The sequence below is a fragment of the Lactuca serriola genome, chromosome 3, assembly GCF_051521515.1.
Source record: "Lactuca serriola cultivar US96UC23 chromosome 3, Lser_US96UC23_V15, whole genome shotgun sequence".
Taxonomy (NCBI): Eukaryota; Viridiplantae; Streptophyta; class Magnoliopsida; order Asterales; family Asteraceae; genus Lactuca; species Lactuca serriola.
The window spans coordinates 83,425,244-83,439,014 of NC_136410.1; the positions used below are offsets into that span (position 1 = coordinate 83,425,244).

The window sequence follows — 13,771 nt, forward strand, 5'->3', positions numbered from 1 at the left end:
TAAAACATAGCAAATAAAATATTACACTACTTAATTAAAAAAAACATAAAATTTTAAAACATAAAAAACCGTAGAGAAATACTACTCGTCGTCATCACCATTCTCATCCGCCTCGTCGTCACCGTCCTCATCTGCCTCGTTGTCACCGCCTTCATCCTCTTCATCTTCATTTACAATTCCCTTTGAAATTGTCTTTCCTATATGTGCTCAGTCAAATCGTGCGTAGATTGTGATGTGTTTCACAGTTTTGTATTTCCAAAACACTAGAGAAGTATGTCGGGCTGCCAACTTGTATTACTGTAGGTGGATTAATTATATAGTTCCCGGTATATGAACAAATAGCCCTGCTCTCTTCTTCTATTATCATGTTATGTAAAATAACTCAAGCAGTCAACACCGTCATTAGTTTTTCCCTATCCCATGTTCATACCAGATGTTTGATTATGTGTCACTTTTGTTTTAGGACTCCAAATGCTCGTTCCACATCATTCCCTGTAGAATCTTGTGCTAACTTGAACAATTTTCGTTTCTCATCGGCTAGAAATGAATATGACTTGACAATTGTAGCATACTCTTTATATATCCCACCACCCAGGTAATACCCACACTTATATTCATTTCAATTCACAACATATGACATGTCTAGTGCTTTACGCTACAAAATATTGTTAAATAACGGAGATGCTTGAAGCACATTCAGGTCATTGTTGGACCCTGCCATACCAAAGAATGCATGCCAAAACCATAGGTCATGTGAAACAACTGCCTATAATATAACAGTCAGGACCTCATGATCACCTTGTGTAAATTGACCATGTCATCACGCATTGGGACAATTTGCTGACTCCCAATGTGTACAATCAATACTACCAAGCATCCCTGGAAAATCATGTTTAGCTTGATGCACGACATACAACTGTTTGACATCACTTTTAGTCGGACGTTGGAAGTATATGTGACGATAAAGCTTTATAACATAGTCACAGAAAAAATATGTACATTCTCAACCTGTTCTCTCATACATTTTCAAATACTCATCTGATGCGTCTATGATTATGCCATATCCCGATTGTATAAGAGCAGACATACATTTTTGTATTGTAGTAAAACCACGTTTAGCTCTAGCATCCCATCATAATTGGAAAAACTCATAATTACGTTCCAAATCTCTAGCTATACGTAAGAATAAATTTCTACTAACACGAAAACGTTCTTCATATTTTGATAGATCATATAAACTCTCAGGGACAAAATAATCACGTACCAAAACTCTCAGGGGCAAAATAATCTAGTACCAATAATCTATCTTCTATGCTTCTTCTTGTCGTGTGAACTTTTGCCTCTCTCACCAATCATGTCTTGTGCCGCAGACAATAGTGTGTGGAATACCAACACGTCATCAGAATTGATCATCATCAGATGAAGTGAACCGAAAAAATTATCCATTTTTTGTTGCATGTGTGTGTTTAATTTGAATGAGTTTGTATGTTTTGTTCTGAAAAAATGTGTAAAATGGATGTATATATATATATATATATATATATATATATATATAATATAAAGAGAGAGAGAGAGAGAGAGTAAATTAAAAATAAAAAAACATAATTTTTTTTATTAAATGCTTTCAAATGGTCGAAAATTGACCAACCAATTAACTTCTTCGTCTTCTTCCTTCCTCGTCTTCACGCCACAACCAGCCCACCAAAGGCCCTCCACATATGCATTTTACGCATGGAGACCACTCCACTCCGGGTAGACTAACCATGGCTATTCTCATCGTCGATTCTCGTAGCTCGTAGATTGCTCCCTGATTTCCTATGCATCCGCCCTAAGCCCTTCATCTCCCTTCCCATGCTTGTCGATTCTGAGTGTAGATACCGCAACCAAATAATTTGAATCCCTTATTGTCATACAAATTCGCTTACATATATTACACATTCAATACCAAATCACTTGAATCGATCAAAATCATAGAATATTTATCCATATAAAAACATTGGTGAATTTTCGTAAGTGTGAATCAATTCTATAGTTGAATTCGAGCGTTTGAAGTGTTCACCATCGATAAAGTGGATATCAAATTAAAAGGTATGTATTGGTTTCTTTCATCGTTTTCTTTCTACATACTAATTTCAACGCTCCTTATATCTAATGTATATTAAGTGTTTGATGAAATATTTGATCATTTATACAATATAACATTACACTTTCAGTTGAACTAAATTTGTTTGTTATTATAGCTAATTAATCTCTTATGATGTCTGTGCAAATTTTTTTCTCAACATCACATCTTAAAAAAATGTGCTGCCCATCAATGTGGAGAACCCTTTTTATAGATCTGTGGAGGATTCATGAAACTATGGGTGGTATTTTGGTGCTCCTAGTAGACATGGAAGAAAGATTGAGATGAAGAAAATTTTACAATTGTATTAATTATTATCTATATTTTCTTTGCAAGGATTTTCGGAGCATATTTAGTGTCTCTATCAAAAGAAGATGATATATAGCAGTTATAGTGTTATACATTGTATTTTTCAAGTGAATGATAATGTAAGAAATAAACCCTGTTTACCAACCTGTTGAAGATTAGGCACATGGCAGCTCACAAGAGGCTTGTGCATTAATGAACCTAAACCTTGCTTAGTCCATTAATGGTTATGATAATTTTCTATTTATTTGGTAACTTTTGATGGTGATTCTTCTGAATTATGAACTCTACAACTCATGGTCACAACTAGTGTTGTAACAACCATCAACAACCAATGTTGTAACAACTCAGAGAGACATTAGCCACTCTCCTGGTCATACCTCGCTAACAACCGTCAACAACTAGTGTTGTAACAACTCCTAAATCAATAGATCCATAAAGACTAGTCCTACTTGTCCTATAGATTAGTTAATAGCTTCAAAGACCAGTAGGAATACAACCTCGCTCTCATTACTAAATGGTTTGAAAGAAGAATCATATATGAGAGAGAAAATATTTGGCCAAAAGGATAGCCAAGCAATACGCATGCTTTGGCACGGGATCGTCTTATGTCTTTAGGCCTAGTGGGCTTGTGATTGTGGGAAAAGTCAGAGGGCAAGGCTAGTTTGGCATATTGCTGTCCTGAAAATCCAACAACCTAAGCAATGTGTTTATCCTTGTCACAAATCTCGTATGTAGTTAATCGGTAATATAATAATACTTTTTGTTTTCTAGGTTTAAAGGATCAACCTAATCGGAGTAGTGAGCCTAAAGCTAGAGTTGTAATTTCCTAAGAAACTACTAATTCGCTATAGCAATAGCTCTGATACCAATTTGTCACACCCTAACCTATGGCGGAAACGTCGGGCGGTAAGACGACATCATGGATCACATTTATTGATTATGTTGAACAATATAAAAAACTATAAGATAGAGGAATGAAAAGGGACATGAAGAGCCTCCATGATTATCAAGAAAATGTGAGGCATAATCAACATAGAAACATATTACGCAAACAATGTTAGAGATAAATAACAAAATAAAAGAAATTATGTAATTGATTTCAATTTTAATGTGAATGCAAACAAGATTTATGCTTGCCCCCAAATTTTCCATATCCGTACGTATCAATAGTAGAAGAAAAAGTAGAAGTTATACATAATCTCGTCATTACAATATGTAAGTTTAATTTCTATTGCTTAGTTCGGTGAAATGTCACATATTATTGGTAATCCTGTTCAATGCAAAGAAAATGAGAGAAGATATAATATGTAAGTATGCATGAGCTACGAATAATTTTTTTTTTATAATCTTATAATATGCATACATTTATAAAACAATCTAATGAACCTTATATAGTCACTATTACATGGAAGGTAGTATTTTGCTTTGTTGGCTTTGTTCTTAATCGAGGTACTCATTCTTCAAAAACCATAATCATCGATTCAGTTCATAAATGTTTTTGAACACTAAAACTTTAGGAAAAACTTTGTCAAATGAAAGTATTATATTTGAAAAAAAATGTGGAATTTTCTAAAGATTACCCGCAAACCTGAATAAGATAAACAAAACGAAAAAAAATTAACGAAAAGTAAAGGGTTTTTAAGAAAAGTAAAATAAAGAGTTTAGCATTGAACATAAAACCCAATAATAACCCTACTTTGTATTTGATAATACACCCCCTCCCGATTACAAGCATAGCTGAGCGACCCTCATCACCATTAAACCATGGCTATTCTCGTCGCTGATAACCCCAAATCACATAGGACCATTCATGTAATTTGTCCAAATTTCTATTTCACAATAAAAATTTCTTTCCTTAATTAGCATTCCGCTCTTGCTTATAGCTTATTGCATTTTTCTAATCTAAACACTTCGCAAAAATTGCTTTCTCTCAACACTAATAAGCTAATAAGCAACAAGCTAATAAGCTATAAGCCAATTTATCCAAGCTACAAGGCAGGTCTAATTGGGTTTTGGCCGTTGTACGGTACTAACTTTACATACTGTATTTGACCTAAATTCTTGAGTTGTATTCTCTTTGAGGGTCAAAGTTTTCTCATCGTGGGTATGGGTTTTATATAAACATTAGATCTGATTTTTATGTTTGTTGTGTGTTTTATTAATTTTTTGTTTAGTACCTCAAGACTATCTTGTAAGGATTAGCCGGTCAAAGGGATATTAGCCACTCTCCTGCTCGTACCTCGCTAACAACCGCAACAACCAGTGTTACAACAACTCATAAATCAATAGGGCCTTAAAGACTAGTCCTACTTGCCCTAGATATTAGTTAATAGCTTCAAAGACGGGCAACACGTCATACAACCTAGCTCGCCTTACCAAATGGTTTGAAAGAAGAATCATATATGACAGAGAAAAGATTTGGCTAAAAGGATAGCCAAGAAAGATGACTGCTTTGGTACGGGGATCTTTATTTTTCTTTATGCCTAGTGGGTGTATAATTGTGGGAAAAGTCAAAGGGCAAGGCCATTATGGCGTTTAGCCTTTCTAAAATCCAGCAACCCAAGCAACGTATCCATCCTTGTCACATCTCCTGTAAGTAGTCAATCGGTAATATAACTAATAATACTTTTTTTCTAGGTTTAAACATGAACCTAATCGGAGTAGTGAACCTAAAGTTATAGTTCTAATTTCCAAAGAAAAAACTAGTTCACTATAGCAATAGCTCTGATACCAATCTATCACACCCCCGGCCGATGGCGGAAATGCCGGGCGGTGAGACCACATCATGGATCACAGTCATTGATTATATTGAACAATATAAAAAACTATAAAATGTAGGAATGAAAAGGTACATGAAGAACATTCATGATTATGAAGAAAATGTGAGGCATAATCAACATAGAAACATATTATGCAAACAATGTTGGAGATAAATAAAAAATACAATAAATTTTGTACGTGATTTAAATTTTAATGTAAATGCAAAAAAGATTTATGCTTGCCCGCAATTTTTCCATATCCATAGGTATCAATGGAAGAAAAAAAAGTAGAAGTTTTACATAATGTCGTCCTTACAATATGTAAGTTTTCTATTGCTTAGTCCGGTGAAGTTTAGTGTATTAATGGTAATCCTGTTCAATGCAAAGAAAATGAGAGAAGATATAATACGTAAGTATACATGTTCTATTAATAATTTTTTTATAATCTTATAATATGCTTACGTTTATAAAACAATATAATGAACCTTATATAGTCGCTATTACATGGAAGGTAGTATTTTGCTTTGTTGGCTTTGTTCTTGATCGAAGTACTCATTCTTCAAAAACCATAATCATCGATTCAGTTTATAAATGTTTTTGAAGCCTAAAACATTAGGAAAAATTTTGTCAAATGAAAGTAATATATTCGAAAAAACTGTGGGATTTTCTAAAGATTACCTGCAAACCCCGAATAGATAAACAAAAATAAAAAACAGTTAACGAAATGTAAGGGATTTTTAAAAAAGTAAAATAAAAACCCAATAATAACCCAATTTTCTATTTGATAATAACCCCCCTCGTTAAAATTTATTTCCCCTCGTTACAACTAAACCAGCTATTCTCGTCGTCGATTCTCATTCCATGGAGCTTGTTCCTAGGCCCACTACACCCCTTCTTCCTTCTCGTGCTTGTCGATTCCAAGTGCAGAAATGGTAACCAAATCATCAGAATCCTTTATTATCATATAAATTCTATTTCAATCTATCATGATATCAAATAACTTGAATCCATCAAAATCGCAGAAAATTTATTGATTTAAACAGATTGCTGATTTTTCATCGGTGTAAATCATTTCCATAGTAGTAGTAGAGCGGTCGAAGTGTGTTTGAAGTGGATTGGTCGAAGTGTGCATCATTGTTGAAGTGGATTTCAATTAAAACATTTGCAATGGTTTCTTTCCTCCTCTTCTTTTACTATCCACTTGCAACAGTAGGTTCATTTGAAACTGCTTGTTTAAAAATGTTATTTTAATACATACCAAGTGTTTGATGAAATCACTATATGAATTTTTTTTGTTCAAATTTAATGCCACGTTAGTTGTGTGGTTTGTTCATAACAGTGTGTTTAGAACTCATAGAGTATTAGAAAACATAGAATATTTAAAAGAAATAAGTACCCATCACCAAATATTTGTCAATTCCGAGTTTCTGACCCAAAAAGTGTACACAGCCAATACAACATGAGACTAGTTATGGTTCCCAGACAATTACACTTTCAGTTGAACTAAATTTTCTTGTTATTATTGCTAGTTAATCTTCTTATATATGATGTCTTTTAAAAAAAATTGTTCAACATTAAATATCATGTCTTTGAAAAAAAAGTTTGATCCCATCAATGTAGAGAAATCAATGTGGAGAACCTTAATCTTAGTTCATTTGTAGTAACAATTTTCATAAATTGAATAAATTTGCAATATTTTTCATGATCTATAGAGGATCCATGAAACTACAAGTGCCATTTTGGTTCTCCCAATCATATTTATAAGATTCGCTCTAGTAGTGGCGTCCCATGTACCCAATCGATGCCAAATCGGTCCGGTAAGTAATATATTGGCGAACCTGGAATTGGATCCAATCGATCCCAATCGCGATTGGAGACGTTCCTAATAACATTCCTGATGTCAAAAACGAGCGTACCTGAAATCGATTTTGTAGCTTCCGATAGGATTTTAGGCGTCGACTCACCTGACGTTTTCGGCGGGAGATAAGGCCGCGTTTTACAGTGGATGTTCGATTCCTCCAATTCTCTGTGTCGCTAGGTACGATGGATCGATTCTTAGTATTCCGAATCTTAATTTCACACTGTATATTGGTCATATTTGAGATTACTATATATACACCTTTTATCGGACACCCAAAATCAAACTGAGTTCCGATTTCAACTTTCTGTCTTCAATTTCTCCACTTAATTTTGCTATTTCTTCTTTCCACTACAAATTGTGTATCTGATTGTGTATCCAATTGAGAAGAATGGCATTTGGAAGAAAAAAAATTTGAGTCTCGGACTCAGCCAACTCATTTAGACAGTGAAACATAAGGCACTCACATTATTGAGACCCAAGATCAAACAACAATCCATGTTGATGATGAGGTGCAGCAAACAACCCCAAAAAGCAATGTTGAAAAAGATACAAGAAAACCACTCCATGAAGAATTTACATATGAAGAAGTTCCAGGAAACAACAAGAATAGTGGAGGTTCTAAACAGTTGAGATCAAAAGGTAACCACTGTAAAGGAAAATATACCGGCTCTTAAACTCGAATCCATGTTCACTTTTTTGGACCTCCTATGGGGAAAACAATTGAGATCAAAAGGTGTCCGGTTCTTGTTAAAAGTAACTCGTATTATGATATGCTATATAATAGGGTGAAAGATGCGGAAAAGAATGGTGTTGCTGCCAAATCATTGAAGAATTCGATGCTCTCAAAAAACTTAGCTTCAAAAAGAAGGATTGAAGATGCATGTAAGATGCTCGAGAGGGAGAGGAGGTTGACATGAATATACTTTGTGGCTTGTGTGCTAATGGTATTCCGTTTAATGTGTTACGGAACCTACAATTTTTTGAAATGATTCAAGCTATAAAGAAAGGACCAGAAGGTTACAAGCCACCTTCATATGAAAAAGCTTGAACTTCGTTGCTTGATCAATGTACGAGAGAAGTGGGCAAAGAACTTGATCCGGTGAAATGTGAACCGCTTGGAGTATCCGTTATCTTGGATGGTTGGTCGAATGTAAAATGTGAACCGCTTATAAATGTTATTGCATAAAATTCATAACGTGCAACTTTTATGTACGCGAAGGCCTTTTTGGTGATTGAGAAGACGGGGCTGGTGATTGCTAAGTTTCTTCGACAAGCTATATTGAGGAGATTGGTCCAAGTAGTGTTATTCAAGGTGTAACCGATAATGCGGCAAATTGCAAGGCGGCTGGACGGGAAATCCTGGAGGTATATAAACATATTTTCTGGTCCCCTTGTTGTGTACATTCTTTAAATTTGATTTTTAAAGACACAGCGAAGCAATTTGAATGGTTGTCCGATACATATAACAGAGGGAAGGGTATTGTCACGTTTTTTTAAACCACACACACACCTTAGCTTTCTTTAGAGATAACTCGAAATTGCAATTATTGAAGGTTGCACAAACACAATTTGCATCACATTACATATTGTTGAAAAGACTAACCGAGTGTAGCGAAGCACTTGCTACTATTATTGTCGTAAACTCGTGGTGGGAATGGATCAACAAGGCGGATGAGCACACTCGGGTACTTGCTAATAAAGTGGCAGATACAATTAAAGATGAAGATTTTTGGGATGATATTACTCACATTTTGGCTGTCACAAAACCTATCTTTCACATTGTAAAGTTTTGTGATGGTGAAAGTCTGAAAATTGCAGAAATATATGAACGAATGGACAATATGATGGATTAAATCAAAGAGGCCATAACTATGAGGGAAAATAAATTCTCAATGTATTACACTAAAGTTGAAGAAATTGTGCTCATAAGGTGGGACAAGATGACTATCCCCCTCCATTGTTTAGGATTCGCTTTAAATCCTAAATATTATAACAAGAATTATCTTGCAAAGTTGGCACGAGGAGGCATGAAAAGAAATCCTCCCAACGAAGATAGAGAAGTTATTGTTGGTGTTTTGAAAGCATTTGAAAAAATTTCGGAGAGTAAAGAAGAAGAGAAACAGTTGAGAGAGCAATTTGCAACCTTTCACATGAAGAAAGAAATCTATTCATTGGTTGGGACGCAAGCCCGAGCGGTGACTATGGACGTGATTGATTGGTGGGAAACATATGGAGCGTAGACTCAGGATTTGGCGGACGTGGCAAAACGAGTCGTCTCGCAGCTGATTAGTAGCTCTGCAGCGGAGAGGACTTGGAGTACATACTCTCATATACATAGCATCAAAAGGAATCGTTTAAATGGCCCAAGAGCGGATAAACTTGTGTATATTCACTCTAATATTAGACTTTTGTCCCGGTTTTCAGAATCCAAGGTTGCAGAAAACGTTAGACGTTAGCTAGTCGGTGGACTGGGGTCTGAGGATTAATTGGCTAGGCGGGGATTAATCGAGGGATTTATCGGGGACCATTAATTATTAAGAAAATTATTCAAAAATTTATAAATCTAACTTTAATTGTAAGAATATAAATAAATAAGCATAAAAGTTCAATAATAAGTTTAACAAGCACAACAATTTATCATCCAATTAGTAAGAAATGTTATTCAAATTTTAATATATCTTAGGAAAAGAAGCAAATTTGGGTATCTGTATATTTAAAAACATAGAAATTTTGAAATTTTAGGAGAAAAACTTAAAAATTTAAAATTTTACATTTTTTTATATATTTGTTGAACATTGAAATCCTATGAACTTTTGAAATTTTCAAAATTTTGGTTTAATATTTAAAAATTTGAAAATTTGAAAATTTGGCTGATTAGGCCGCCTAGGACCGATTAGGACCACCTAGGACCGATTAGAATAGTCTAGCTTCGGTTGAAGACCGCCTCGCGATTAATCGGCCGCCTAGACCTGTTTTTACAACACTGTCCGAATCCTACAAAGCCGGACCCAACAAAAAATGGGACATCAATCTAGAAAGTGATCACATTGAATGTTCAAGTGCTCGTGTAGAGGAAATGGTGTGGGAGAACCTTGATGATGAAGGCGTGGAGAATGAAAGAGGAAAAAGGCAGCGGATAAACTAGTTTATAGTATTTTAATATTTTTGTTATTAAGTGTTATGATGAAGTAATTATGTTATTTCTTTTGTTCCTGTTTTGGTAATTCCCCCTTCCCCCCCTCCCCCCGGTACCCGATACACTATATGTTGCGAACCCCGTACCGTACCGCGTTTCTGGTAACTATGCTCCCAATACACATGGAAGAAATATTGAGATGAAGAAGCTTTTATATATAGTTGCATTAATTTGTATGAATATCTTCTCTGCAAGGATTTGTAGGAGCACTTTATACATTATATTTTTCAAGTAAGAAACAGGCCCTGATATTACCAACCTGCTGGGGATTAGGCCAATGCAGGGCAAGTGGCAGGTCGTCAGAGGCTGGTGAACCTAAACCTTGCTTAGTGCATTAATGGCTATGATAATTTGCTGTTTATTTGGAAACCTTTGATGGTAATTCTATTTAATTAAGAACTCTACTACTCAGGATCGCAATTTCAACCTGTTAATGTTTGACCTCTGAAAGAGAGAGTAAGCAGAGACGAAAGGTACCCTGTTTGCTTTTCTAGTAACACATATTCCACTCCATTTAACAAGCCAGTTGCATGTAAACAAATTTAAATCACTATAAGCTGGAGGATTGAAAAAGGAACAGAAACAACCACCACAACTATCTAAAATATGTGACGCGTAATCTGCATAATCTATTATTGAGAAAAAAAATTATTAATATTGTTGTGGAGGTCCTCTTTTCTGTGACATCATATTTATTATACTCATAGGTTATTCCATATGATGTTCAAATGGAATGAAGGAAGATGAGACATCAAATAGTGAGAAGTTTGAATTCTAGTCTTTCAAAGTGATGTGAAATGAGTACTAATAATTAAGATCATGTAACTTCTATTTAAATTAATTAGTAAGTAATGGTGTGTAAATGGTTCAGGCTGTTAAAAGTTGCTTTGAGATTCAATACTTGTTTTTATATATGAATGAGTTAGGTGGTGTATAGCATCAAATCATTGCCAACACTCTTAAATTTGAGTTTTATGGTATGGAGTCGATGGCAAAAGTATAAAAATTCACCAAATGGCACCTGTAGGAGTGTACCCATACTGGTAGTCAATTTAGTTCAATATGTAATTGATAGGAATCTTGTATTAAGAGTTAAGATGAATTTCAATTGGTATGTGTTCGTATTTTCAATTTTTCGGTAACTATAGAATATAATTTATTACATATAGTTAATTTACCAATGTTATTTTTGCTACTTTTTATCTTTACTGGAAATCCAAGTGATTGGAAAACTTGTTAAATTTCAGTTGATGAGCAAAATATTTGTCCTTGACTAATACTATATTTTCCAGACGTGAAGCTTATAAAAGGATATCAATCTTCACTGACTTATTTTTTTATCTATTACATAATGATTTAAGAATACATCTGAGAAGTTTCATAACAAAAAGGCATTCAAGTAAATACATATTATCAGGATGCATATAGGGAACATGACAAAAGCAAATAACATTCAAAGTAAATTAATATCAAGCCTTCATCAACAGATTTGAAACTTGGCACATTGTTGGTCTTTCTTGCGGATTCGAGTTCAAACATGCTCTTGAGAGATTCAGTACCATATTAACTTTTTTCTCAACGTGTGGTGAAGGAAGTGGAATGCGACTATCTCCAACATTTGCGAACACCAGATAATCCGCACGCAATGTTGGTACTTCACCAGGATGCTTTCCCATGATCACTTCTAGTGCTAAGATCCCAAAGCTATACACATTGCATTTCTCGGTCACCACCATCGTATAAGCAAGCTCTACATCCAAAGATACATGAGATAAAACAAAAAAAAGTTATATCAACCTCACAAGATTCTAACATAGATACATATACGTACATATGCTTATTCATATATATCATGAAACTTAAGAAAATGTAGTACTAACATCATAAAATTGTGTTACCTGGCGCGATATAGCCATATGTGCCTGCGATTGCGGTCCAGTTGGATGAGTCTAGCTTTAAAAGCTTGGATGTACCAAAATCAGAAATATGTGCCTCATAATCGGAATCAAGAAGGATGTTGGCAATGGAAATGTCTCTATGAATTATAGGTGGTGTGCAGTCGTGATGCATATAAGCCAACCCATTAGCTACAGCCTTTACAATTTTTACCCGTTTCAACCAATCCAATTCTGTTACTAAAACATCACTTCTTAAGATTGATCCAAGGCTTCCCTTTTCAAGGTATTCATAAATCAAAAAGGAGTGGCGGGCAAGTGAACAATATCCATAAAGTTTCACTATGTTTCGATGCCTTATGTTTGTTAATGCTCGTACCTCATTTAGGAATCCATTATGATCAACATCCTCAGATGATGGGTGAAGTTTCTTGACTGCTACCATATTGTTAGGTTGTAGCTCGGCTTTGTACACAGTCCCATATCCTCCGGTCCCAATGGAGTAAGCTTCATCAAAATTATTCGTTGCTTTCAAGATGTCATCATACACTACTCCTCCATCAAAACTTGTTATGGAGAAATAATCACCACCTTCTTTGTCCAATGGTTTCTGTGGATAATGTCTCCTTTGTTTTCGATAAGCAATGAGGCCACACACGAGTCAACAAAGTAAAATTGCCCCGATAAGAGGGAGAATAATGACAAGGATGTGCCAATGATGAAAGGGAACATTTTTCTTCATCAAGATGTGACTTGCACAAAGTTTTAGTCCTATATAATTTCCACGCACTACAAGAAAAAGACCTTTTACGACGCGCAAACCACGACACTCATTAATTTATGTTACGCAAACGAGAGTGACATTAAAAAAGTGTCATCTCTTTAAAAAATTTAAGGATATAGGTCGCGCACTATTGCGTGCCCTTAAATTAGTGTCTCATGTAAAAAAAATTAAAAACACGGAGGGCACTTGTGCGTCCTCTGTGACTGTTGTTTTATATTTTTTTTTTAAGAAACGCGCTCCTTAGAGGGAAAATGAAATCCCCAAATTTTTCAACCCCCGCCTTCTTCTCCCTCGTCTCAATCGAAGCTACCAGTTGAACAACCCCTAATCGACACCTCCACCTTCTCGTCTCTCCTTCTCCACCAGGTTTTCTCTCATCTCTATCCTCCACCTTCTCGATTGCAGATGCGTCGTTCTATAATTCTTTTACCAAATGCGCATCCATTATCCTCAATTACAAAAGGCGTCCAAATCTAGGGCTTTTTTCATAAAATCTCATTCCACCTCACCTCACACTCACCTCTATGCAATCGACTGTCACCACCATTCCTACTATCCACTGCCTCCCTACCATCTCTTCCATCACCACCACTTTCATATGGAAAAACTTTCAAGAAGCCTCGTCGTCCATATGAAAGGAACGACTAGATGCAAAGCTGAAATTAGTCGTAGAATACTGTCTGCGATGCAAGAGAGAGCTCTGGAGGGTTACCACCAAGTCAAACCATATTCACTCTTACACCTCTTTAATTTATATTTCAGGTCTCTCTCTCTCTCTCTCTCTCTCTCTCTCTCTCTCCCCCCCCCACCCATCTTCAAAACAGTATGAAAACAACAGATGAAAA

General features: G+C 35.3%; 1 protein-coding gene across 1 annotated transcript; it reads right to left on the minus strand.

The window, feature by feature from the left end:
• Nucleotides 1-11,716: 11,716 nt before the first annotated feature.
• Nucleotides 11,717-13,524, minus strand: LOC145095459 (MDIS1-interacting receptor like kinase 2-like). The gene is made up of 4 exons (XM_079033333.1): nucleotides 13,447-13,524; nucleotides 13,237-13,341; nucleotides 12,146-12,752; nucleotides 11,717-11,997 (listed from the first exon to the last, which is right to left on the minus strand). The coding sequence occupies exons 1-4, from the start codon at nucleotides 13,522-13,524 to the stop codon at nucleotides 11,717-11,719; spliced, it is 1,071 nt and encodes a 356-aa protein (XP_078889459.1).
• Nucleotides 13,525-13,771: the final 247 nt, after the last annotated feature.